We start from the raw sequence: 24,440 nt of genomic DNA, 5'->3' as shown, positions 1-24,440 counted from the left end.
AGGTAGGCCGTTTCGGGATCGGTATACTTCAGGTACAACGCGAGCATTTTTTCGCCAATACATCAAAAAGAGAGGCGAAAGTTCTGGCGCAAGTCAAAAACAGTGACGCCAGAGGCCCCATGGAGCAAATTCCAGTAGCAGGAAGGCTGCTGGAGTTTGCTCATATATGGGTGCAAAACATTACGGACAAATGGGTGCTAGACATAGTAACACAAGGTTACCGTTTGGAGTTTCTTTCAAAGCCAAGGTTGGCAAAATTTTTGAGTTCCAGAGTGCCTCTGCAGAAGTCAGAAAAAGAGGTTTTAAGATTGAGCCTACAAGCTCTTGTCGACACAAATGCAGCCGAAAAAGTCCCAGAGATGGAAAGGGGACTAGGCTATTACTCCCGTCTGTTTGTAATAAGCAAGGTGTCAGGCGGATTCAGAACTATTCTCGACTTGAGAAGTTTGAACGATTGAAAGAAAAAGTTTCATATGGAGACAGCCAAATCGATTTTAATGGGGATCAGAAAAGACGACTACCTAATGGCAATCAATTTGAAAGACGCATATTTTCACATCCCAATCTTCCCAGGCGACAGAAGATATCTAAGATTTGCCATAGGAGACAGTCATTTTCAATTTACGTGCCTGCCGTTCGGCCTCACCTCATCCCCCAGGGTCTTCACAAAGGTTCTGGTGGTTCTAATAGAAAGGTTAAGAAAACAGAAAATCTCTTTATGGGCGTATCTGGACGACTATACTGATCGCAGCACGCTCCATAGAAGAATGTGTGGTCGCACGAGATTACACTATCAAATTTCTTCAAGATCATGGGTGGATGATCAATTACGAAAAGAGCCGACTCATTCCTTCCCAGAGCATTCAGTTTCTAGGTATCCTGGTGGACACGGTGTCTTACCAAATATCCCTCTCAGAAAGAAGATGCGAAAAAATCCAGCAGTTGGTCACACTTATCGACAGCGACCCTCGCAAATCCCCAAGAACTGCAATGAGTTTACTGGGGATGATGGCCTCAGCAGTAGATGTAACTCCTTGGGCAAGATGGAGGATGAGGCCACTTCAGTGGTTCCTGCTAAGATTCTCCAGAAGCCACATGCCGTTAGACCAGCTAATAAAAATCCCAAAGGCAGTAAGAAGATCTCTGGTGTGGTGGAGCCACGAACAGCTGAGAGAAAGGAAAAGGGCGTTAGAAAGCCCAACGTTTGTAGTAATAACTACGGATGCCAGCGCCTCCGGTTGGGGAGCACACGGGTTAGGCAAATCATGCCAAGGAAGGTGGTCGTTGCTAGAAAAGAAATGGTCTTCAAATCACAGAGAATTGAGGGCAGTCTGGCAGGCGATGAAATTCTTCGCAGAAGACATCAAAGAAAGCCACCTTCGCGTGTTTTCAGACAACATCACAACGGTCTCTTATATCAACCGCCAAGGGGGCACAAGAAGTCGGGTGCTGCTAGACGAAGTGAAGAACATAATGTCTTGGGCCGAGGTGAACCTTCAGTCTATCTCGGCGTTGCATATTCCAGGAGAGGAAAATCAGGTGGCAGACTTCTTGAGTCGCAGTACATTAGTTCCAGGCGAATGGGAACTAAAGCAAGCAGTTTTCCAGCTAATAGTAGAACACTTCGGCATGCCAGAAATAGACCTCATGGCATCATCAGTCAACAGAAAAGTCCCTCGATTCTTTTCAAGGTACCCTAGCTTACATATTCCCGCCCTTCTCCCTCGTGCACAGGGTACTCTGGAAAATCAGGACGGAAAAGTGTCAGGTCATAATAGTCCTACCATTCTGGCCCAGAAGGGCTTGGTTCCCGATGCTGGAGAGTATGGCAATAGCAGAACCGCTGTTTCTGCCAGTGTCACTGGATCTGCTGTCCCAGGGACCAGTCAAGTGCCAAGATCCTCAGAAGTTGTCATTGACGGTGTGGAAATTGAGAGGCAACAATTGAGAGGGAAGCATTTGTCACCAGAAGTTATTGAAATATTGCTTCAAGCTAGAAAGAAGGTGTCATCCGACATTTACTACAGGGTCTGGAGGATCTTTGCCAAATGGTCTAAAGGGAAGTTTCAGTTTCCTAAAGCAAACCTATCGCATGTGTTACAGTTCCTATGTAACGGTTTCAGCAGAGGATTGGCAGGGTCTACCCTAAAGGTGCAAACATCAGCATTGAGTGTGCTATTGGATCGTAAGCTGGCTGATCATAGTCTGATAAGGAGATTCTTTCAGGCTATCAAGAGCATTCGCCCGAGAATTCGGTCTATGATTCCACAATGGGATCTTAATCTGGTCCTGAATGGGCTCATGTCAGCGCCATTGGATAGAGCGAACCTCAAATTCATGACGTGGAAGGTAGCCTTCCTAGTGGCGATCACCTCGGCTAGGAGGGTTGGAGAGCTTCAAGCGTTGAGTATACAGAATCAATCTCAAAATTTTTCCGGACAAAGTAGTCCTAAAGACTAAAAATTCCTTTTTTACCAAAAGTGGTATCGTCTTTTCTTTTAAATCAAGAAATCATATTACCATGTTTTTATCCAAATCCGACGGATAAAAGAGAAGAAAGATTACACACGTTGGATGTGGTTAGAGCTATTAAAATTTATTTGGACAGGTCTGCAGCGTTCAGACAATCGGAAAATTTGTTTGTGATTCCGCAAGGGGCGAAGAAAGGATTCGTGCCTGCAAAACAAACAATTTCAAGGTGGCTTAAAGATGTAATTTCTTTTTCCTACAAGAAAGTGGGGTGTCCAGTCCCTGAAGGTATCAAAGCACACTCCACACGGGCAATGTCGGTGTCTTGGGCAAGAGAGGCAAATGTGTCAGCCAGAGAGATATGTCAGGCTGCCACATGGTCATCTTTACACACATTTTCTAAACACTACGCCCTGGATGTGGCGGAAGTGCGGTTTGGAGGTGAAGTCCTGAGGCAAGCCTTGGCCTGAGGTATTGTATGCCCGCCCTACTGCTTTGGTACATCCCAATGTAATGGCTGCCATGAAGTATGAAGGAGAAAGCAAGGATTATACTTACGATAATACCTTTTCTTCGGAATACTTCATGGCAGCCTATATTTTTTAGCCCTCCCTGTTTCTGTTTTTTCCCTAGGATCTGGGCGGAGACATTCAAAAGACTATGGTCAGAGGGGAGGTGCTCAGTTATATAGGATATGGAAGAGGAGGAGTCTGGTCCTAGGGGGAAAAAAATTACCTGTCTAATTGAGAGAGAGAAAGGGATGAACCCAATGTAATGGCTGCCATGAAGTATTCCGAAGAAAAGGTATTATCGTAAGTATAATCCTTGCTTATATGCCTGGAAAAGGCAGGGAGATATATTGGTGGGTGCCCTCCAAAGGTGCACCCGCAGGATGCTGATGTCCTAAAATACTTGCGGGGTGAGATGGCACTCCAGTCATAATAAAAGCCGAAACAAGGTAGACAACATTTCAGCGCCTTTTATGTGGTCACCTAAGTTTACCGCACCATATACCCCTTATACAAATCATGCAACACAATAGTAACCCCCTTATACTGTACTTGCCTCTTACACCTTATGCCACATAGAATGAGCCAAAATTCACATTATGCCACACAGATTAAGGCAAAATTCACATTTTGCAAGGGTGATAAGGAGAGAGCCAATCAGCTCCTTATTGACTTTTTTCAAAGTCATGGCAGTTAGCAGGTGATTGGCTGACCGTTTCTCTCTCCTTATCACCCTTGCATTTATCTGTAGTTAAGGCTTAATACATCTGCCCCTTTGCCACATGTATTAAGCTAAAATACACACTATACTAAACAGATTGAGCAATAATGCACAATATGCTTCATAAACAGGGGCATTGCGCACCAAAGGCGCATTAAAAATGTACACCATAATGTCCATTACCTATTATACCAAACACCATAATGCCTATTAAAAATTAGGTACTTGTTTCCTAAAACGGCCACACCGATTTTGATCTTGTCGGAAAAATCGCGTCGGTTGCGCATCGCACGCGATGCGACCGACGCGATGGACCCGACTTTTACATTATTTCAAATGTGAAAAGGGTCCCTGGGACCCATTTTACATTGGATTCAATGTAAAATTGTCCCCAGACCCCAAATGGCCCCATTGTGAACGGCACCCCACGATTGACGCCAACCCGAAGCGTGGCGGTACGCGTCCTCCGACCTTTTCATACCCCTATTATCCACGTCGGCGTGGAGTTGAGAATATAAAGTGTGGCGAGCGCACGTGCATTACTTCACAGGTATACGCGTCCCCTCGCGGGGCACGCCGATGTGGATAGTAGGGGTATGAAAAGGTCGGAGGACGCGTACTGCTGCCCCTCGCGGGCTCGCCACGCTTCGGGTTGGTGTCAATCGTGGGGTGCTGCTCACAATGGGGGGGGGGGGGGGGCATTATTTATAGGCATGACGGGGGCATATACAATGAGAAATGGCCCATATTGGCCCATTTCCCATTGTTAGCTATGTAAAATGTGTTTAATCGCGTCCATTGCATCTTGTGCCATTATAATGGCACAAGACCGACGCGATGAACGTGATTACAATGTTAAAAATATTTTAACATTGAACCCTATGGCAAAATCGGGTCCATTGCGTCAGTCGCGTGCCATGTTAATGCACGCGACCGACGCGATTTTGCCTTTGCCGGCAAAATGGACCTGATTTCAAAGGAAATCGGGTCCATCACGTTAATGGTGTACCTTAAGTTAAGGTACATGATTACTCCCGATTGTGGCCGTGCTAGGAAACAAGTACCAAAAATTATTCTACATAAGTGCTGCATACCTACAGATGCAGCCCCTGTCATCTTTGGCTGGGGCTCGCCAGAGTCTCCCCTCTGGCGAGCACAGACAGGGCTTTACTGAACTGGGACGCCCGTGCGTCTCATGTGCATGCACGTCCCAATCCTCTGTCGGCAGGGCAGCGGCTTCAGGGAGATAGGCAGGGTTAGGGGGTGAGGGAGGCGGCGGGGACCCGGTGGAAGCTCCGTTGCCACGGGGCATGCGAGCGTCTTGTGCTCATTGCCAGGGGTTCCATACTCGTTGCCATGTGGGATTACATGCTCATTGCCAAGGGGGAATAGATGCTCGTGGTAACTGGGGGTCAGCCGCCACCGGGCAGAGAGTAGGTCCTGGCTATTTGAAAAAATACCCCTTTCACACCAGAAAATGCAGGGACTGGCCCCTTTTACATCAGCCTAGTACCTGCATATTCTGGTGTGAGGGGGAGAAAAAAACACCCCCCCCCTTTTAAACAACCAGCTATATATTCGTAACGAACTGACCCATTTACATGTATCATATTAAAGAACTTTTAAGTGGGCTTCGAATGATTTTGGTCCCGTGAAACTGGGACGTTTGGTTCCAGAGAAATCTGTCCTCAAACAACATGAACAGCCATGAAATTACATTTCAGAAATAAAAAAATTGGTTTGCCCAAAATAGCTCTAGAACCAATGAATCAGATGGAACAGCCTGGTATCAGATTGAAGGCCCAGCGATTTGGATTCGACTGAGATCAACCTCGAGCTTCTGTGATGCCGGACGGGGAACTGGCAGCTGTTGGAACCAGGTGGGGGTGTCCCATGTTATGGGGAAAACGTTCCAGATTTGCCTGGCGGTATCTCTGGTTCCCAGGGGGCTAGCGACGCAGGGCTGGGCTCATTGGAAAGAACTGGCCCCCCTTGTACAGTGGGCCTGGAGCTATCGCTCCATCAGGCCCATTGTTAATCCGCCCTGCCTTGAGCACCCACAGAATCGGCACCTATGATTCTGAGTCTGAGAGTAACAGGTGGACTGCCCATAAATTTAAGTCTGGGGAGAACACTGGTACCCATGCCCTAGGGCATCTCTTCCAGGAGTGGAAAATCTAATTTGTGAACCTGGGCACTGTATACAGTACTTTTGCGTGCAATGTATCGTAGAGGCTTGGTGATCCGAAATAACTATAGTGTAGCCCTTCCAATCGTCATGCTCCGGATTAATGATTGCGGGACTGGGAATCTGACCTCACCTCAATGTGCGTTTGACACCATCTGATTTCTTGACCTGATCTGTTAGGATCAGATAAAGATTAAAATTCGCCATAGTGTAGGGTTACCTTTAGACTCTTATAAGGTGTACAAACTCACTGTACAATTTAACATGCAATAAATTACTGATTTGCCAACCAGTGTATCAGTGATGTATTGGAACAGTGTAATTCAGACCTATTGCAGCTGTCAAAGCTGATGCCAAATCTCTCTGCACATCGTGCTGTGTACCAGGGACTGCCAAATTGTGGGGCCTGGGTCCGACAAAATAACCATGTGTACATGGCTTAAGACTTGGCTTCCAATGATTGTCATAGAGAGGAATCGGGAGCATTTCATACTGTACTTGGTGGCAATTTGGGGGCCGTTGAACATGTTTCATACTAATTCCAATGCATTTTGATGCTTTTTTGTGAAAAATCGCATGCGATGCGATTGCATGCGATTTTGACAAAAAACCGACAAAAACGGCAAAAATCGCATCGCATGCCACTATATATGGCATGCGATGGGAGCCGTGATAATCCACAAGTACCGTTTTAAATTTATATTAAACCCATAACAAAATGGCATTCTAAAACATGAGTGATACTAGCACCCTAATACCATATGTGGGGTGTTCCCAGTGGTGTAACTATGGGGGGTGTAACTGCTATGGGGTCCGGGCCTTTGGGGGGCCCAAGGGCTAAGCAGGCATCCCCTGCACCCATTAGACCTTTATTAGCTAGTGATCCCCACTACGGCGCCCGTGCCTCTCCCCCCCCCCCCCCCCTGCTCTGCAGCAGCTTTAGTATCTTCAATGAAGGGGGAGGAGCTGGTCTTGCGAAACCAGCCTCTGCTCTCCCCCCTCTCTGACGCTGCCGGGGCTCAATGTCACTATCTGGTGACCAGCTCCGGCGTGAAAAAAGGTGCTAGTGCCGGGGAGACAGCAGGGAGTGGGCTGACTGACATCTGCGGGGACCCTCCCCTGATGTGGACACCGCTGAGGTCCCGGCACTGATCTGTAGGTACAGTAACAAGCCAGTTTATACTGTGGGCAGGGGGACGCAGTTCATACTGTAATGCCTGGTCTGGTGGGTTGGGATGGATTAAGATCTCCCCTCTCTCATCTCTGTTTTCCTCTGTCTTGCACTCTCTCCCTCCCCAGCCACCTCTCTCTCCTGTTTTCTTCCCTCCCCTTTCCCCTGTCTCACCCCCCCTCTCTTCCTACCCCTATTTATCCCCCTCAACCCCCCCCCTTGTCTCCCCCATTCTCCCCCTGCCCCACTCACTCTCCTCTTTCTTTCTCTCCACTGTTCTTTCCCTATTCACCTGTTTTCTCTCAACCCTCTTACCCCCCCCTCCCTCCATCAATCTGCCCCTATTCTTTCTCCTCCCCAGCTATCTCTTTCCTGCCTTTTCCCTCTTTCTTTCCCTCATTCTGTTGCTCTACCTGGCACTGTCTCTACCAAACCCTCTCCCTCCCTCCCCTTTTTGGTATCTATGTCGACATGGACATGGTACAAGTGTGCTGCATGGCTTGCTGATAGAATTTCCATCTCCAGGATTTCCTGGATTTTCCCTGAATTGGTGGCAACCCTCCAGGATGTTTTTGCAGTCTCCCCGTTTCTGGTATTCTTCTGGAATCTGGGTGACTTTGAAAGCATCCACAGTCTAACCCAGGCATTCCCAACCATGGTCCTCAAGGCACACCAACAGTGCAGGTTTTAGTGATATCCAGGCTTCAGCACAGATGGTTTAATCAGAATCCCTCAGATACTAATTAATGTCACCTGTGCTCAAGCCTGGATATCTACAAAACCTGCACTGTTGGTGTGCCTTGAGGACCGTGGTTGGGAATGCCTGGTCTAACCCAACTGAGTGTGCACACTATGCACACTGTCAGGGGAATAGGGAGGGTGCTTCCAGTGGAGTGTGAGCTCCTGGTGACAGAAAGGCCACAGGGCATGCACAGTGCGTCTCCAGCACTTGCGAGTTGCTGCCTGCCCCACAACTCCCTCTACCTCCAGAAATATTTAAACTGGGCCGCGGGAGAGGACGGAGGAGCACTGTATAGCCAACAGCTTAGGATGCTGCAGCAGTGCTTCCACCCAAACTGAGCCTCAGAGGAGAGATAAGCCTACTGCTACTGTGTATCATTCCCAGGGGACCTCTACCCGCCTGTGCTGTCAGCTGAGGAAATGGTGAAGCCAGTGTGGAGGGGATGTGTGTGTGGACAGTCAGTGTTTGGGGCAGATATGCATGTTAGAGAAGTGAGGGGGTGGGGGAGTTTACTGTGAAGTTGTTGTCACTGGTGTCAGGGTGAGGTATGAGGTATCTCTGTAGGAGTTGTCAGTAGGGTAAATGTGTTATTAAATGTAACACTAGGGACTTCAATACATGTCTGTATTATAGGCCACGCCCACTTTTCTGAAGAGGTCATGCCCATTTTACAAAGTCACGCCCACTTTTCCGAGAGAGCACGCGTACATGAAGATGTGTGTGGGGTGAATCTCCAGGAATCGAAGATGCCTGAGGTGGCAACCCTACTTGCTGACCTCATGATGCTTCCGGCATGGTAGTGTCTAGATCCCCTTCAGTTTTGACAATTTTTCCATCATGCCCTGAGTCCACGTATACCTGGAGTGGGAATATAAATCTGTGCCTCTCTGCGCTGGACACATTATTGTATTCCCACTTGGCTAGTAAGGGATGAAAAATTGCGTCCGGATACCTAGATAAAACCCAGCTCAAGTACAGGGGAAAGTAACGCTAAATACGGGACACCAGTACAAACTACGGCTGGGAGATCTCTCCCTAGGGGGCCCATTTATCAAGTAATATTTGCGGCTAAATTCCCGAAAACGCACGTTTTCGGGGTTTAGCCGCAAATATTAAGTATCACCTAAATGTATTAAAGGGGACCGCAGCAGGAATTTCCGATCCCTGCTGCGATCCCCCCCCCCCCCCTGCAGCGCCGCCGGCCGCATTCCCCCATAGGTTTCTACGGGGGATGCGAAGCTGCCCGATGTATCAACATCAGGCAGCCCTGGGCTATCGCCATTCTAATGTGGCGATAGCCGTTGTAGCCTATGGCTACATATCGCACTGCCCGAGTGGCAGCGGGGTCGCGGGGGGGCAGCGCATAACTGTGCATGCGCAGACCCCCCGGCTTCCGGGTCAGGGCTTCGCAGGGACAGGGCTCCTTTCGGAGCCCTGTCCCTGCCAGATGATACATGGGGGCGAAATGATCGCATTTTACAATGCAATCCTGGGTGGTAATATTCCGCCCAGATCGCATTGTAAATGTGATCATGATAAATGTGCCCCTAGGTCTCTCTTCCTATATTAAATTATAGATGGGTCGTTCGCGAATGAAGTGGGTCTTTTGAATGGATCTTATAAAAGACTGAGCCACCAATCCCAAAAAGGTGACTCGTCGTTCTTTTACTATCAGTTTTGCTTTCCATTACAATGCATTTGCCTGATCTCAGCACTGCCACCTGTGGCAGCTGAGATGTAAGAACTCTGGAGACTGAGTACAGTGCTGCGACTGCAAGTAAAAGAAAGAACAACAAGGCTGCTGCTGTTAGGGATGGCCATGGGTGCAGACGCCATCGATGGTTGCCATCGATGGCGATTCTGCACCCAGCCATCGATCAGTGTTTTACTCGGTCATGTATCGGTTATTTGTTCAGCTCACTGTTTAAAAAATAAAATGGCAAAAAATGATTGTAAGACATTATGCTTCGTTATTATCAAATTACCCCTTCTCTCAAAGCGAGCCGATGACGCGTGTGCAAGATACGGATCTTTTCACTGACTGAGCTGTTGAAGCCCAGCTCTCGTTAGTGACCCGTTTTGCCCATCTCCTGCGGTCTCCAGCAAAATGGCCGCTGCCAACAGACTACACCGTCTGGATCTGGCCCTTTCTAGAACTACCTATTGGAAAATGTCCATGGAGGGCGTGAGCGGCGGTGACGTCACTCACGGCGGCGGAAGGTTCCAGAGTCTTGTGGCTCGCCTGCAGTGCTGCTAGTGGTTGCCGCTCCTTAGATCCGGCTTCTCTGTGGGATAGGTGGCGGTGCTTTATCATAACTTCTCCGCGATGGACTCTACTGCTTTGCTGGAGGTGAGAGGTCTAACGCTACTTACCTCCAAGCATGAGGGTGGTTATAGCGCAGCCTCCTGGTCACAGGGGGGAGTTTTCTGACATCCCACCATGGACACAGGTGCTGACTATGACATCCTTCACGCTGGTAAATCCCCATTAATTGATTATGCCTGTGCAGTATCTAGAGGTCAAACAGCACAGCAGTGATCTCCAGCTGTAGTGGGACTATAAATCCCAGCATGCATGACATCATTACTACTAGAACAAGTGTATAAAATAGGGTATGGGTAAAAATCGGACCAGGACACAACCCCCGGACCAGACATCAAACTCTGCATTTTGGAGCTTGTAGCGTCCGGTTCGGGGGATGTCCTGTCCGGAGGGGGGGGGGTCCTGTCTGGGGGTTCTGCCTGTGACACCTGTCACCAGGTAGAGGAGGAGGGGTAGAATAAAGTCTCCCTGTATGGTCAGGGCATGTAGCACAGGGGGAGGCTGTAATCTCCCCTTCCCCATGTCCCTGAAGATAGCTATCACAGGGACCCCCCTGAGAAGACACCCCCGAACAGGACACCCCCCGGACCGGACCCTATAAGCTCCGGACTGCAGATTTTGATGTCCTGTCTGGCAGTCCGGAGTCTAGTCCGGTTTTTACATAGTCCCTATAAAATATGGTTGCTTGACATGGTGGGGAAGATATTTATGTGGAAGCCTTATATGCAGATTACCCCTATCTGCAATGCTACAGTGAGCAATGCCCAGTTTTACTTGCAATGAAAGTTGGCTGCACCCTTTAGTGTCCAGTGTGTAGTGTCCAGTGACATGTGACAATCCATGTGCATGCCCAAGCAACAGTATCCGTCTTTGTATAATTAAGCCTCTAGCCTGTATGCAGACACTTAAATACAATTTGTAGAGAAGTTCTTATAGTAATTTATTCCCAGCTTCAGAAGGATCTGGATGAAGTGAAGCAGCTGCTGGAGACGGCTACTAGGAAACGAGTGCGGGATGTGCTGCTTGTGGAGCAACGGAAACTGGAGACCGAAATTTCCTTCAAATCGCAGCAACAAATAGGGGATTCTGTGGAAGTGCAGAAGCCGTCAGCAGTTGTGCCTCCTATGTCCAGCTGTTATACTGTGAAAATCAACAATTATGGTAAATATAACCCCCCCCCCCTCCTCTCATACCCTTGATGTGCTTTCACTTTCTATATTAAATGAAAAACAGTGACTGCATGAGAGGTTGGGTACTTGTGGCTCCCACGATTTCCATCTTAAGGGATCTTATACAATTTAAAATTGTATACCATTGTATATGGCATACGATGAGATGAGATTTTAAATTGTATAAGCACACTAATGGGTGCTTTCAAGGTCAATTGTTAAATGCACCCCCACGCCACCCCTACTATCAATGCCAACCCAAAGCGTGGCGAGCGGCGGCGGTACGCGTCCTCCGACCTTTTCATACCCCCACTATCCATGTCGGCGAGGAGTTGATTTTATATAGTGTGGCGAGCGCAGCGAGGCGAGCGGACGCTTCGCTCGACACACTATATAAAATCAACTCCACGCCGACATGGATAGTGGGGGTATGAAAAGGTCGGAGGACGTGTACCGCCGCCCCTCGCGGGCTCGCTGCGATCGCCACGCTTCGGGTTGGCGTTTATAGTGGGGGTGGCGTGGGGGTGCATTTAACATTGAAAGCACCCATTAGGGTGCTTATACAATTTAAAATCTCATCTCATCGTATGCCATATACAATGGTATACAATTGTAAATTGTATAAGATCGGGTCCCATCGCAGCACATCTCATCTCATTGCATACCATCTTAAGCCTTATGGTATGCAATGAGATGGGATGAGATGGGAGCCGTGATAGTACACAAGTACCAGAGGTTGTGTGCTAAGCAAGTATTCATGAATTTAGCCTGTCGGTTTATGAGTGCCAACATTGCTGTAATGGAGCCCACACACGCACCGATCCCGGCGTGCGTTGTGGGCTTAACTAGCACACATAGCATCGCATCGTATGCCTTGTGCATGCGATGTGCATGCGATGCGATGCTATGCTAGAAAAAGCTAGTACAAAAAGTATGTGCAGCACATACTTTTTGTACTGTACGATGAGGTGCCGCAGGAGCGCGCACCCCATCGTACAGCATCGCACCGCCGGCAACGGTGCGTGTGAGGGCTCCTTAAGAGATGCGCAAATTATCTGCTAAAAATGCCAGCGTCGCTCACAGCATCTACAGTAAATAGCACAGTCAGTCTAGGGTGACCAACTCATCCCTTTAATTCGGGACACATATTAATTACACAGGTTCTGTGGCTGGCTTTCACCTGGTTTTAAACTGCCACAGAACCTGTGTAATTAATATGTGTCCCGGATTAAAGGGATGAGTTGGTCACCCTAAGTCAGTCACACATACACATATAGTAAAAACTACTGTAAATGGCACTGTCAACTACATCATGAGCCAGAGGTAGGTTAGGATAGTGAGTGTTAGGATAGGAGATGTTTTTTACAGTGGAGTACAGCGCCCAGCGTTCTAGGGGCCTGCAAGGCCTCTGTGAAGATATGAAGGTGCGAATCTGGAGCTAGTAGGTTGGCAGCACTGGAGTAAACTGGCGTCTAAAGCAGGGGGAGGGACTCCAGGCCAGTGCCGCCTACCCCTAAGCTGGACTTCCCCCACCAGTATAATGGAGCCTGTGCAAAAATGGAGAACCGTTTCCTTGCCACTGGGACTGTCTCCTGCCTGCGCTCCCTTACCCTGGTGGGCTAAGTGGAATCCCTGCTCCCACAGTGTTCACAGCATAGACAGTGGCTTTAGAACGCTTACCCTCCCGCGATCCAGCCACGCTGTCCTGGAAGTCTGCGGTGCTGTGCTGGGGTCCTCTCCCATTCACTACTGGTGTACGCCCCTGGGGGTGATGGAGCGACAGTGCTGGAGTTGCTATGACTACCAGCGCTGCTGACCAGTGTGCACTTTATGTAGCACTAGGCAAGTTTTAAGTAGTGGCCATGTATGTACAAGTTGACTGAGATCCTATAACTTTTTGCATAATGTAATGTCAGGGAGGGAGAGAGAAGGACGGGAGCAAGAGTGAGAGTGTCGGAAGAGGAGGTGACTTCGAAAGAAAATCAAAGATAGTGTGTCAGGGAGAGAAAGGGGTTTAAGATTAAGTAAGAAAGAGGGCGTCAGAGAATGAGAGACAGCGCCAGGTAGAGTGGGAGAGACTGTCGGAGAGGGGAAAGAGACGGGGAGAAGAGATAGAAGAGAACGACTAGGGGCAGAGATAAAGAGAGTTGAAACGGAGGCTGAGTGAGAGGTTCAAGAAAGAGGGGGCAGGGGGGAGAAGAGAGGGTGACAGACAAGGTATGGGAGGAGAGTGAAAAAAGGAGAGGCAGCAGGGGAGAGAGAGAGAGTAACAGACAAGGGATAGGGTGAACGAGATCATAGGAAAGAGAAAAGGAGAATGGGAGAGAGGGGAAAAAAAAAAGGTGTGAAGGCGGGGTAAAATGTGGGTTGAGGTGGTGAGGTGACGGGGTTTAGAGGGGTGAGACTAAGGGGGGAGGCTGAGATGTGCGTCAGAGGAGAGGAGGCAGGTCTCATCCTCATCAGCATTGGCGGGTTTCCCTTTCACCAGCGCCGTCCTCTCCTGCTCCCGGGGACCCCGTTAACGTTAACTGTTTGTATGCACCTAGTGGGAACTTAGAGTGTTCTGCATAGTGCTCTGCTTCATATATTGCTCACACAGCAACAGCCACTCTGGCCTCTGACTATTGCAGAACCTATACACTGCAATACTCAGTCTGTGTATATCACCACATAGGCATACTGTAATTGGTTGTATTTAAGTGGGGACATTACAATCTAACCATTTGTGGCATGAGGGTACGAGCAGAGAACTCATATCTGCTGCAGTAACCTGACCACACACTGGTTAGTCTGTCTCCCACAGGTCTGGCACACAAATATCTGCCTGAGAGCAGGATTCATGAAATAGGAGGGAATAAAATATAATTACAAATCCCCAATATTTATCTTAGATTGTGTGAAGCCACAGACCAATACTGTATAATCAATCCTCAGGCTTGAGGACAATTTCAGTAGAACAGAGCCTATTGCAGTGTAACCAATCTGGGTTAATTGATACACTCAATGCAATCTGTATAAATTGTTTCCAATTGTTACCTAAACTGAAGAACACAGTACCATAGAGCTGTTTAGCCAATATACTTCTAATAACTGTGTCAGTTCAAGGGAATCTTATAAATTCCCAGATTGAATTAAAACAGAGCCTGTCTGACAGTTGGATAATACATACGTACGGTTTAAGCACACACAACACGCCCGCACGTGTTAAGTTTTTAACACACTTTATTGTCTTTTGTCTGTCTATCTGTGTTTTTTAATATTTTTTCGCTTTCTTCTAATATAAATAAATAAAAGCTAAGTTTTATGTACAAAATTTCTTGTTGGTGCACCACACCAGGACAAATTCTTTTCTTTCCTTGTTCTCCCGGGGACCCCCACAGCGCTGGCCCCTGGGCTTTCCTGCATAGCGCATCCCCGGAGACCCACTCATTTTGTAAAAGTGAGTCCCCGGCCCTCAATTGCAGGTAGAATATGCGCTAAACAGCATAGTGTTTGTGAACACTGCCTAACATAACTTGTTCTTTAAAGTTGGTATCCCAGCAGCATCTGCAGCACTGACTACCTAGTGTAGTGCAGGCACCTTGCAACAGAACCATAGACTCAGAAAGCATTAGGATTCATTCTCCTTCTAAGCCCACCCCAGACTATCTGGCAAGGGTCACAGGAGTATATGTACTTAGTGCCCCTTTATTATTATTTATAGCACCTCCAATTTAGGTATATGTGTACAGAGAATGTCATATGAATCCCTGCCCAATTGGAGATTACAGTCGATATTCCGTAATATACACATTTTCGCCGGAATCCAATTACCTACCAGTTCAAGTGCGGAGGAACCACAAGTCTTGCTGCTGTTATATTTCATTATAGTTAAGGATCTATAAAACACAGCCTGGTGCTTACTGGGAAATTGGTGAAAGTCTGGTATTATGCTGATGTAACAACTGGATACGGTCACTAAGTCGGCAAGCATCAGGTCGACATGGGGTTAGGTTGACAGGGTCATTAGGTCAACAGTCAAAGGTCGACATGAGTTTTTTTTACTTTTATTGAGCCGACAGGTGGTATTTCATACTAGGGCGCGGAGGGAGAATACAATAGTGTGTCCGAAGCATGGCAATCCCTGCGAGGGGCCGCGGTTCTACGTTACGGTGTCCATGTCCACTGTGTCGACATTCGGGTAAAAAAAGGTGAAAAAAACCACTGTGTCGACCTAATGCTTGTGTCAACCTAATGACCCTGTCGACCTAATGCTTGTCTATCATATGATCCATACCTGTAACAACTGCCATATCTGTGTCTTGCTGCAGGGTGGGATCAGTCTGACAAGTTTGTGAAAATCTACATTACTTTGAATGGAGTTCAACACATCCCAGCTGATAACGTTCAGATCCAGTTTACAGAAAGGTAAGCCTCCCACACAGAATGGGACTTTTAACCCCTTCACTGGTAATCCCGAGAATTTACTGGGCTATGCCTTAATGCCCAGACTGGTAAGCCTTGAAAATTCTCGGGATTGCCAGTGATTGGCGCTGGGCAACGATGCTGAGTTCATCGCTGAACTTAGCTGGCTTCAGCGCTGCCCGGCTCCCTCTCCTCCACCACGTCTCCTCCCCCCCCCCCCCCCCCCCCCCCCCCCCGGCTTTTGTATTACAGCCTATGGTGCTGCCTTACGACAAGCCGGGCTGCAGCAATAAGGGACGGGGCGCCGAGGTGGAGGACCTGGGGACACAGTGGTGCAAACTCTCACCTAAGTACGGGGCTCATGGTCTTTGTGCCATTGTGATTCCCAGGTGGAGCAGCATTTAGGTAAAAAGCAGCCCTTTATTGAAATAACTTTGTACACCTAAATAAACTAAATATGAGGCTTTGTGTAGGAGTCAGAAATGGTTCTGATAAATTTGCACATGACAAAGTAGTATCTGTTTCCAGTATAAGTGTTGCATACAAGATATAATAACAGTGTTGAACCTTGAGGTCTCCATCTGTACAAATGTACCATATATACTCGAGCATAAGCCTACTTTTTCAGAACATTTTTTATGCTGAAAAAGACCCCTCCCCCCCCCCCCCCCCCCTCGGCTTATACTCGAGTGAGGGTCCCACTTGAGTCAATAAGTTTTCCCAGTTTTTTGTTGTAAAATTAGGTGCCTCGGCTTATATTCGGGTCGACTTATACTCGAGTATATACGGTATGTAGACCTCTTGGTGAAACAGTTTTAAGAGCAGAATGTAATTTCCCCGAGTGCGGGATGCCTGCTGAACTCAGACTTTTTTTTTTTGAAGGGGCAATTACTTACAAGACAAGGTTTTGCCTTGCAAGGGATTGCCCCTTTAAAAAAAGTCCAAACTCGGGCAGCATTACATCCCACCCCATACTGTATATCTGGGAGGAGGACAGGAAAGAAATGAGGTCTCATTTGGCCAACAAACAACAAGGGGCCTGTCCAGCCAACATTTACTACTTGATTTCCTCATTATCTCACTATCAGCTGCCCCGGTACTGAAAGTATTCTTAGGGTTACTCAGTATGAGATGTAGGTGTGCAGCTGCAAGCCTTGTTTTATACACCTGTAAGGTTTAGTAGGGCAGATGTACTAACCCCCCCTTAGCGCTTCTGAAATAAGGGGTCCCGCTTCTCCTGCATAACGAGGAGAAGCAGGCACTCGTTATTTGCAAATGTATTAACCCCCCCAAGCCGATAAGGAGAGCCGTTATGCCCAGTGTTAACGGCTCTCCTTATCGGCTCCCCCGGCGTCCCGCGCATGCTCAGTGCGCTTCTCCCCCCTGTCCGGCTCTAATGGGCATGCGCGAGATCTTGCAAAAACCGCGAGATCTCGTGCGCAGGGCTAGCGTTGTCCCCACAGTGGGGGATAGGACAACGCTAGCCCTGAGCTGGCGAAGCGGCCGGGGCGAATTAACGCCTTGAAGGCTTTTAATACATCGCCCGTCCGTTAATCCCTGGGGGGGATTGCAGGGGACAGCCCCGCCGAGCGTAACTCGGCGGGCTGTCACTAGCGCACGTTAGGTGCGCTAGTAATACATTGGAGTAATCGTAATCCCCCCCAGTTAACCAGCGTTAAGTGCATTTTTGCACTTAACGCTGGTTCATACATCTGCCCCAGTGTCTGATTTCCAACTATATTTTTACACATGCAACAGTGTCATTGTCCTGCCACCGGTGAAGCTTTGTTCAGTGTACCGATGTGAACTGGAAGACTGGTGTCACACTGTCAGAGCTTCAGTCTGTGATAAGGTCATTAGACGTTCCTGCTTCTATTTATCCCTCTGCCAGCTAAATCCATTTCTTCTTTTGTTTTGTTCTCCTTTTGTGGATACGTGACTACATGTATGTTTGTTCAGGTCCTTTGAATTATTAGTGAAGGATCTAAATGGGAAGAATCACACCATGACTATCAACAATCTGCTGAAGCCCATTTCTCCTGAAAACAGTTACAAAAAAGTGAGTTTATTTTTTCCTTTTGAGGGCATGTAACTTATTTAATACAAATATTATGGTTAAAATGTAGATTTTGAGTTTAAAATCCCAGGATTTTGGGATTAGAATGCGCATGTGCAGTGTCTGAGCACCTGCTCAGACGCTGCCCAGCTTCCCCCCCCATCCTCAGCTATGCGGCTCTGCGCAGCTTGATGTGGTCAGAGGTCACGCTGCACAGGACGCACAGCCGCTCCACCTGCCCCCTGCTGCACCGCATCACTTTCCCGACCCGGCTCCTAGCCGCTCCGCTGGCCCCCACGCTGCACCGCATCGCTCCTCTGACCTGGTTTCCAGCCGCCCACCAAGCTCCCGGCATGCTCACAAACTTATAGTTCAGCAATCCTCTCTTCTCTGCTAGTCGGGGAGGGAGTGTCACATGAATTATATGAGCCGGCATTGTATGATTGTGTGCACATAATCCATTTGACAATCCATTGAGATTGTATGATTGGATGAATGTCTATCTGATGTATGGCCACCTTAATACGGTACGCTGGTGTTCAAGAAACAGTGAGACGAGAGCAGGAGCTTGGTCAAATCTTGTTGCTCTGGTGCAGATTTAAAATAAGCTGACCAATTCAGGCCGGACAAGGGGCATGTCCATCATTCTAAATGTAATCGTACTTCTTCCTTCTATGTAAAAGCAGACAGTATTTTCCTTGCTTGCAAAAATATAAAAGCATTTGCACCCCTTGCATTAACATGGATTGTTGCAGGAGCATGTTGCAAACACGCAAATGTCTGCAAAACCTATGTGGTTTTCAGAAGATTCATTCAAAACCTGTGAAGCTGACGTATCGCCAGCCATTCGACTGCCTGTTTTTTTGTTTTGTTTTTTTCCCACTGGAAAAAAAAACCTGTTTCATCTTGAGCTCGGTAAATAAATGTTAGAAGTCGTACTTTTATGTAAAGGGAGTATTTTATGTAAATGGAGGCATTTGTTAATATATAATAAAAATGCAATTTACTTGTTGCAGGTAAAAACGGATACTGTGCTCATAATGTGCAGGAAGAAGGCTGAAAGCAAATGGGAATATTTGACACAGGTTGAGAAACAAACCAAGGAAAAAGAGTGAGTACTATAATGTATTCATAAATGTTGTGTTCTAACGTACTATTATAGCAGGGATTAGTTTATATCAGGAGCTGGAGAGGAAGATCTGGGCAAGAAGTGCAAGTACCTACCTTTTTGTTTCAATGCTGGGGAGGGGTGTGTGTTAAGGACAGGTGAGTGGGACTGTAAATAGATGTCCCCCACTCACCATATGATGCCAGGATGTGCGGCATTACTTAATGTAGGGCAGGACCAGAGTGCCTAGACTCACCCTGGGAGAACATACCCAAATTCAGGAGCCCCCAAGAAATTCCCAGAGCAGGAAAGTTTGGGGGAAGGTCTGTGATGACCATCATGCTGTAGACCAGTGGTTCCCAACCCTGGTCCTCAAGTACCCCCAACAGTGCATGTTTTCCAGGTCACTCATTATTTAGACACATTTTAAAAGAACCACAGGTGGAGCTAATTATGTCACTTGTGATTCTGTGTGGAGACCTGGAAAATGTGCACTGTTGTGGGTACTTGAGGACCAGGGTTGGGAACCACTGGTCTACAGCATGATGGTCGACATGGGTCTAGGTCAACATAGTTAAAGGTCGACATGGTTCTAGGTCGAAAGGTAATAAGTTTGACAGGTCGTTAGACATTGTCGAACTAATGATCTGTCGAACTAAGTCAACAGTCAAAAGGTCGACATGGTGTTTTCCACTGTTTTTCAAGCCGACAGGCGGTATTTCATGCCCTACCATCCACTAGGGCGTGGTGGGATAATAAAATAGTGTGCTGAGCACAGCGAGTGGATACGGTGCAATTGAAACTGTGTCCATGTCGACTGTGTTGACATAAAAAAAAAACATGTCGACCTTTTGACTGTCGACATAGACATTGTCGAATTAATGACCTGTCAAACTAACGACCTGTTGAACTGATGACCTTTCGACTAACAACCATGTTGACCTTTTACTATGTCGATCTAGACCCATGTCGACCTTTCCCCATGTTGAGCTAATGGTGTTGACATAATGACTGTCGACCATCATGCTGTAGACCAAATTATCCCAACCCGCACTAAGGTACATGCACCACGATGCTGTGAAAACGAGCGACCCGCGGGTGAACACTGAACGATATTATTCAGTGCGGTCACTGTTAAGGATCTGTGGGAGCGTGCATCGGTAATGATATAGTGGTTACACACTGGAAAATATGTACAGCGATATTGATAACAAAATCTTTATTGTGCATATTGTTCATTAAAATCGTATAGTGTGTACCCAGCTTCAGTACTGCGAAGGAGGCAGGCCAATCAGGGAAGGGGGTAGGGCTAAACAACATCACTGCATCTCATCAGTGATGGTTAACCATCATACCTCTGCCTTTATTGGTAAAGCCATTGATGGTTGCCAACAACTATCCCTACTGCAAATCTCGTTATCAGAGGACTGCTATCAATTGGCCTGTGAGAGTAGATAGTATACTTTGCTGAAATCTGCCATCTCTACCAGGTATTTTGAAAGTTTTGTGGTTCTGTTTTAGTTAATATCATGAATATATCACTACCATCTTCTTTTCTCTAGCAAACCATCAATGGACACGGATGGAGACCCCAATGCAGGTCTTATGAATGTTTTGAAGAAGATATATGATGAAGGAGATGATGAAATGAAGAGAACATTAAACAAAGCGTGGTCGGAATCTCGAGAGAAACAATTAAAGGGTGACATGGATTTCTGATGGAAGAGTCCTGTCGTCACTTCGCCTTAAATCCTCGGTACAGGGACAGACCTTGCTTTAACAGTTGTAGAATTGGTCTCTACAATTCCATTGTTTACAATCCAGTTACTTCCTAGCATGTACTGAGTGCGATTTCTCTACAGCAGGGGTACTCAACCTCCTTCCTCAGGACCCCACACAGTTCATGTTTTCCAGGTCACCTGGCAGGTGCACAGGTGTACTCATTGATACATTTTAATGTGATTCAGTGAGGAGACCTGCAAAACATTGCACTGTGTGGGGTTCTGAGGACCGTGCTCTACAGCTTCTCATTCTGACTGGACTATATAATGCCACGCAAACATTTTAGCCATACTGTCCTAGTTCCCCGTGGGTTTCCGTCTACTTGTGTCCTCAATCTCTTTTGTTTTTGAATTTATTTTGTATAAAATCTAAATGAATTAGAAATGTTTTGCTTGTCTATTAAATTCTGGCAAATAAGGTCAGCAGTTTCATGTTTGGTGATGCAAATTGTTATGGCTTGTGTTCTGTAACCTCAGCCAACATCAGTCAAAATCTGTTAACATTTTCCTGTAGTATACGAGAACATAGTACACCTGGATCTTGGGCAGGTGTACTATCAGGTAGATATGGACCTTGGGCATATTTATTAAGTCAGTAAGCAATTAAGTAACCCTTGCATGCTGCAAAAATGCCTATCTCTGTGAGGGATAGGTACGAAATCCCGGCGGTCGAAATACTGACAAGGGGGGCCGTGGATCGCCCCCTTTGCGGGTGCGCTGCGCTCGGCACACTATTTTATTCTCACTCTATGGGTGTCGTGGACACCCATAGAGGGAGAAATTTCCAGTGGTTGGGATTCCGGCGTCTGCTGGGATTTTGACTCCATCTGCTCTGTGATGTGTTACAGCAAGGCAAGTTACCCATCTGTTCTTAGAGAAACCGGTAGGCTACTTTGCTGTCTGCAACGTTTGCATGTGTGGGCGGCTGCCTGGAAGGAATCCTACCGATCACTCTCAAAGGTATTAGCTACCGGGGGGCCAAGCACCACAATGCAACATAAATTTGTGGCACGGTAAGATTCTAGCCTTAAACCTTGCCTTGGGCACCAGCCAGTGTTACCTGACCATTTTTAATAATACATTTATATGTTAAGCGGTCATTAGATCCGCAGTGTCTATGTCGACAGGCCGAAAGTCAATGCATGAAAAAGGTCAAAATATTGACACAAATTTTCCATTATTTTTTGATTAAACTGAGTTGCTCATACTTCACCATCCCAGCGGGCATAGAGGGAGAATATAATAGTGTGCGAGGCACAGTGCCCAAATCATGGCGAGCGCAGCAGTACAACAATATGGTGTCCATGTCGACCGATGTTCTTTAGCGGCAGTATTTGTAAATGGAGAGCTGAAGAGGATGAATTGTTACGGCTTAGGTCATATATAAGAGATCGCAGGTGCTTTCTAGCACTCACGATATATTGCATCCGCTCAGGGCCGTAACTAGGTGTGCGCTGGTGCTGGCACACTTAGTCTGTAGAGTTGGGAAGTGCCAGGCAGGAGAGGCACTCTATCTGCTCTGCATCCTCTGCTGCGGTCAGGCAGGAGAATCGAAAATTCCCATACAAATGAATGGGTGGCCGCTGATTGGCAAAAGCTCTCTCAGCAGCCGCCTATTTTTATGGGAGTTTTCAAAGCTCTTGTCCGATCGTATTAATTACATGTAACATTTCTTTTGTGAAAGATGTACAAAATATCCACTGAAACTGCCAGCATTGCTCACCTTTTACTATATAAATTGAAATAAAAAAAATGTTGTGTCAAAGAGATATTTCCTATATAAAGGTAAACATTTCAGGTAATTATGATCAATAAAAACTTTGGCAATTTTCACCTCCATTTTGACAAATTCACTTTGCACTCAAATGATTAAGTTCGGTACAATTTTTGGACCAATTATCGGGTGATGTGCCTGTTGTGTAGGAAATTAGTTTTTTGCACAAACACTGATAAAATGGTCCCAAACTGGCCTGAAATGCACAGCTGCTATGATCCAAGATATCAGCCAAACAGTCCCACTATCGTGCAGTGTGTGCAGATGCTCAATAATCTGCCCATATTTCCTGCAGTTGGTTTCCTAATTACCTCATTCTCCTTGTGGGCAGAAATATTCAACTTTACGGCGCAGAGGTAATTGAAATAAAAATAGCTTAGCGCAAACTGCTGACTCCAGGCCCCTTAATTTGTCACCCCCCCCCCCCCCTTCATTGTTGGGACAACCAAAATATAAATTCAAAAATATGTTCATAGCGTCAGTTGCAAAACGCATCCAGTCAGCCTTTAGTACAGGCATGGCCAAACTGGCCCTCTAGCTGTTGTACAACTACAGATCCCAGCATGCCTTGCCCTAGTTTCCGCATTCTCTAATAGCAAAACTGTGGCAAGGCATAATGGGACTTGTAGTTTCACAACAGCTTGAGAACCATAGTTTGACCATGTAGCTCATTGGTTGAGATGTGCAACTTCTCCACTTTATCATTTTAAAAGGGTAGGATACATATATTTCCCCTCTTAGTTTGGTATGGACGCAGAGCATACAACGCAGAGACTTCTGGGAAACCTCTATTATCCTCTCTGAACACCAGTACAGTTAGCGCATTTTAAACAAGCTGGATTCTATCGTGTGTAGCCTTGCATTGGTACTTTGTCATCTTCAGTGTTGAGATAATTACTGTGACTGGGCAGCAATAGGTGAAATTAACTGTAAAGACCTGAATCCTGCTAATAGCGAGTTAGAGAAAATAAATAAAAGTGAGATTCCAGAAGAGTGAACCAATTGAACTGACTTTTTGGTTTAGTCACTGTACTATAATGACCAAATGATAAATTATATGAGTTTTATATTTGACATAATGGAACTTTCATACTTGAATTGATAACTTAAAAATGAATCTAGTTATATACATACAGGTATCAACATTTTTATTGAAAAAAATAAAATAAAATTATTCTTGTGAAACATGTCAAATATCCAGTAAGCCACAAGAACACGAAGAGTTTGACATTTATGGTTTTTGTATTGAAATATAGTTCTACCACATGGCCCTTTGAATGCCAGACATCTGGCAGTGATCTGCTAAATGGCGGAATACTATTCGGCTCAAACGCCAACGTCTCTTTACACCGCGCGGCCGGGAAGTGAGAACGCAGCGATTCCGGATCCTCACCGGACAACTATCTCTGGGCAGTGCAGCGATTTCCTTATCTGCTACTTCCTACAAGACAAAGACGAATGTTTTACTGAATTGCACAAAAGAAACTGCACAGTTTGCTTACACATAGACAACCAGATCAGATGTTGCAGGAACCGCTGACAGCACTTGACAAATGTCGGAAACATGCTCATGTAATACTAATGTACTGAAACGAAAGACATTTTTACAGTACTCTTGAACTGCACATTACAAGGTGAGAGATGCAGCTTTCAGGAGCGTTAATGCTCCAGATTCCTCTACAGTAGACATGAGGACCTTTGGCCCTCCAGCTGTTGAACTACACACCCCAGCATGACTTGCTACAGTTTAGGTATTTGGCCATGCTAAAACTGTTGCAAGGGCATGCTGGGGTGTGTAGTTCAACAGCTGGAGGGCCAAAGGTTCCATATCCCAGCTCTAAAAAGCTACATGTAGAGGGAACCAAAGGAATCGAAGTCCGTATTCCTGCTCTATGGGGCTAGGAAGAGAATTCGTTTGAGAGTTTATAAAGTGAAATAATTTGGTCCCTGTGCAAAAGGGGTATGGATAATTGGGTAGACAGCAAGTTGGTTGACAAGCATTAGGTCAACATGCAGGAAGGTCGA

General features: G+C 46.6%; 1 protein-coding gene across 2 annotated transcripts; it reads left to right on the top strand.

Annotated features, from left to right (window-relative positions):
* Positions 1-9,991: 9,991 nt before the first annotated feature.
* On the top strand, positions 9,992-21,060 carry CACYBP (calcyclin binding protein). 2 transcript variants are annotated; one of them, XM_083157283.1, is made up of 6 exons: positions 9,992-10,150; positions 11,074-11,284; positions 15,603-15,699; positions 17,656-17,755; positions 18,769-18,863; positions 20,423-21,060. In XM_083157283.1, the coding sequence occupies exons 1-6, from the start codon at positions 10,127-10,129 to the stop codon at positions 20,577-20,579; spliced, it is 684 nt and encodes a 227-aa protein (XP_083013409.1). In that variant the 5' UTR covers positions 9,992-10,126; the 3' UTR covers positions 20,580-21,060. The 2 variants fall into 2 exon arrangements, with proteins under 2 accessions (XP_083013409.1, XP_083013408.1); XM_083157282.1 differs by having other exon boundaries at positions 10,144-10,277.
* The last annotated feature ends 3,380 nt before the right edge of the window (positions 21,061-24,440 follow it).

This window comes from Crinia signifera, chromosome 8 (genome assembly GCF_055691185.1).
Source record: "Crinia signifera chromosome 8, ASM5569118v1, whole genome shotgun sequence".
NCBI lineage: Eukaryota > Metazoa > Chordata > Amphibia > Anura > Myobatrachidae > Crinia > Crinia signifera.
This window is presented reverse-complemented; position numbering and strand designations above follow the sequence as displayed.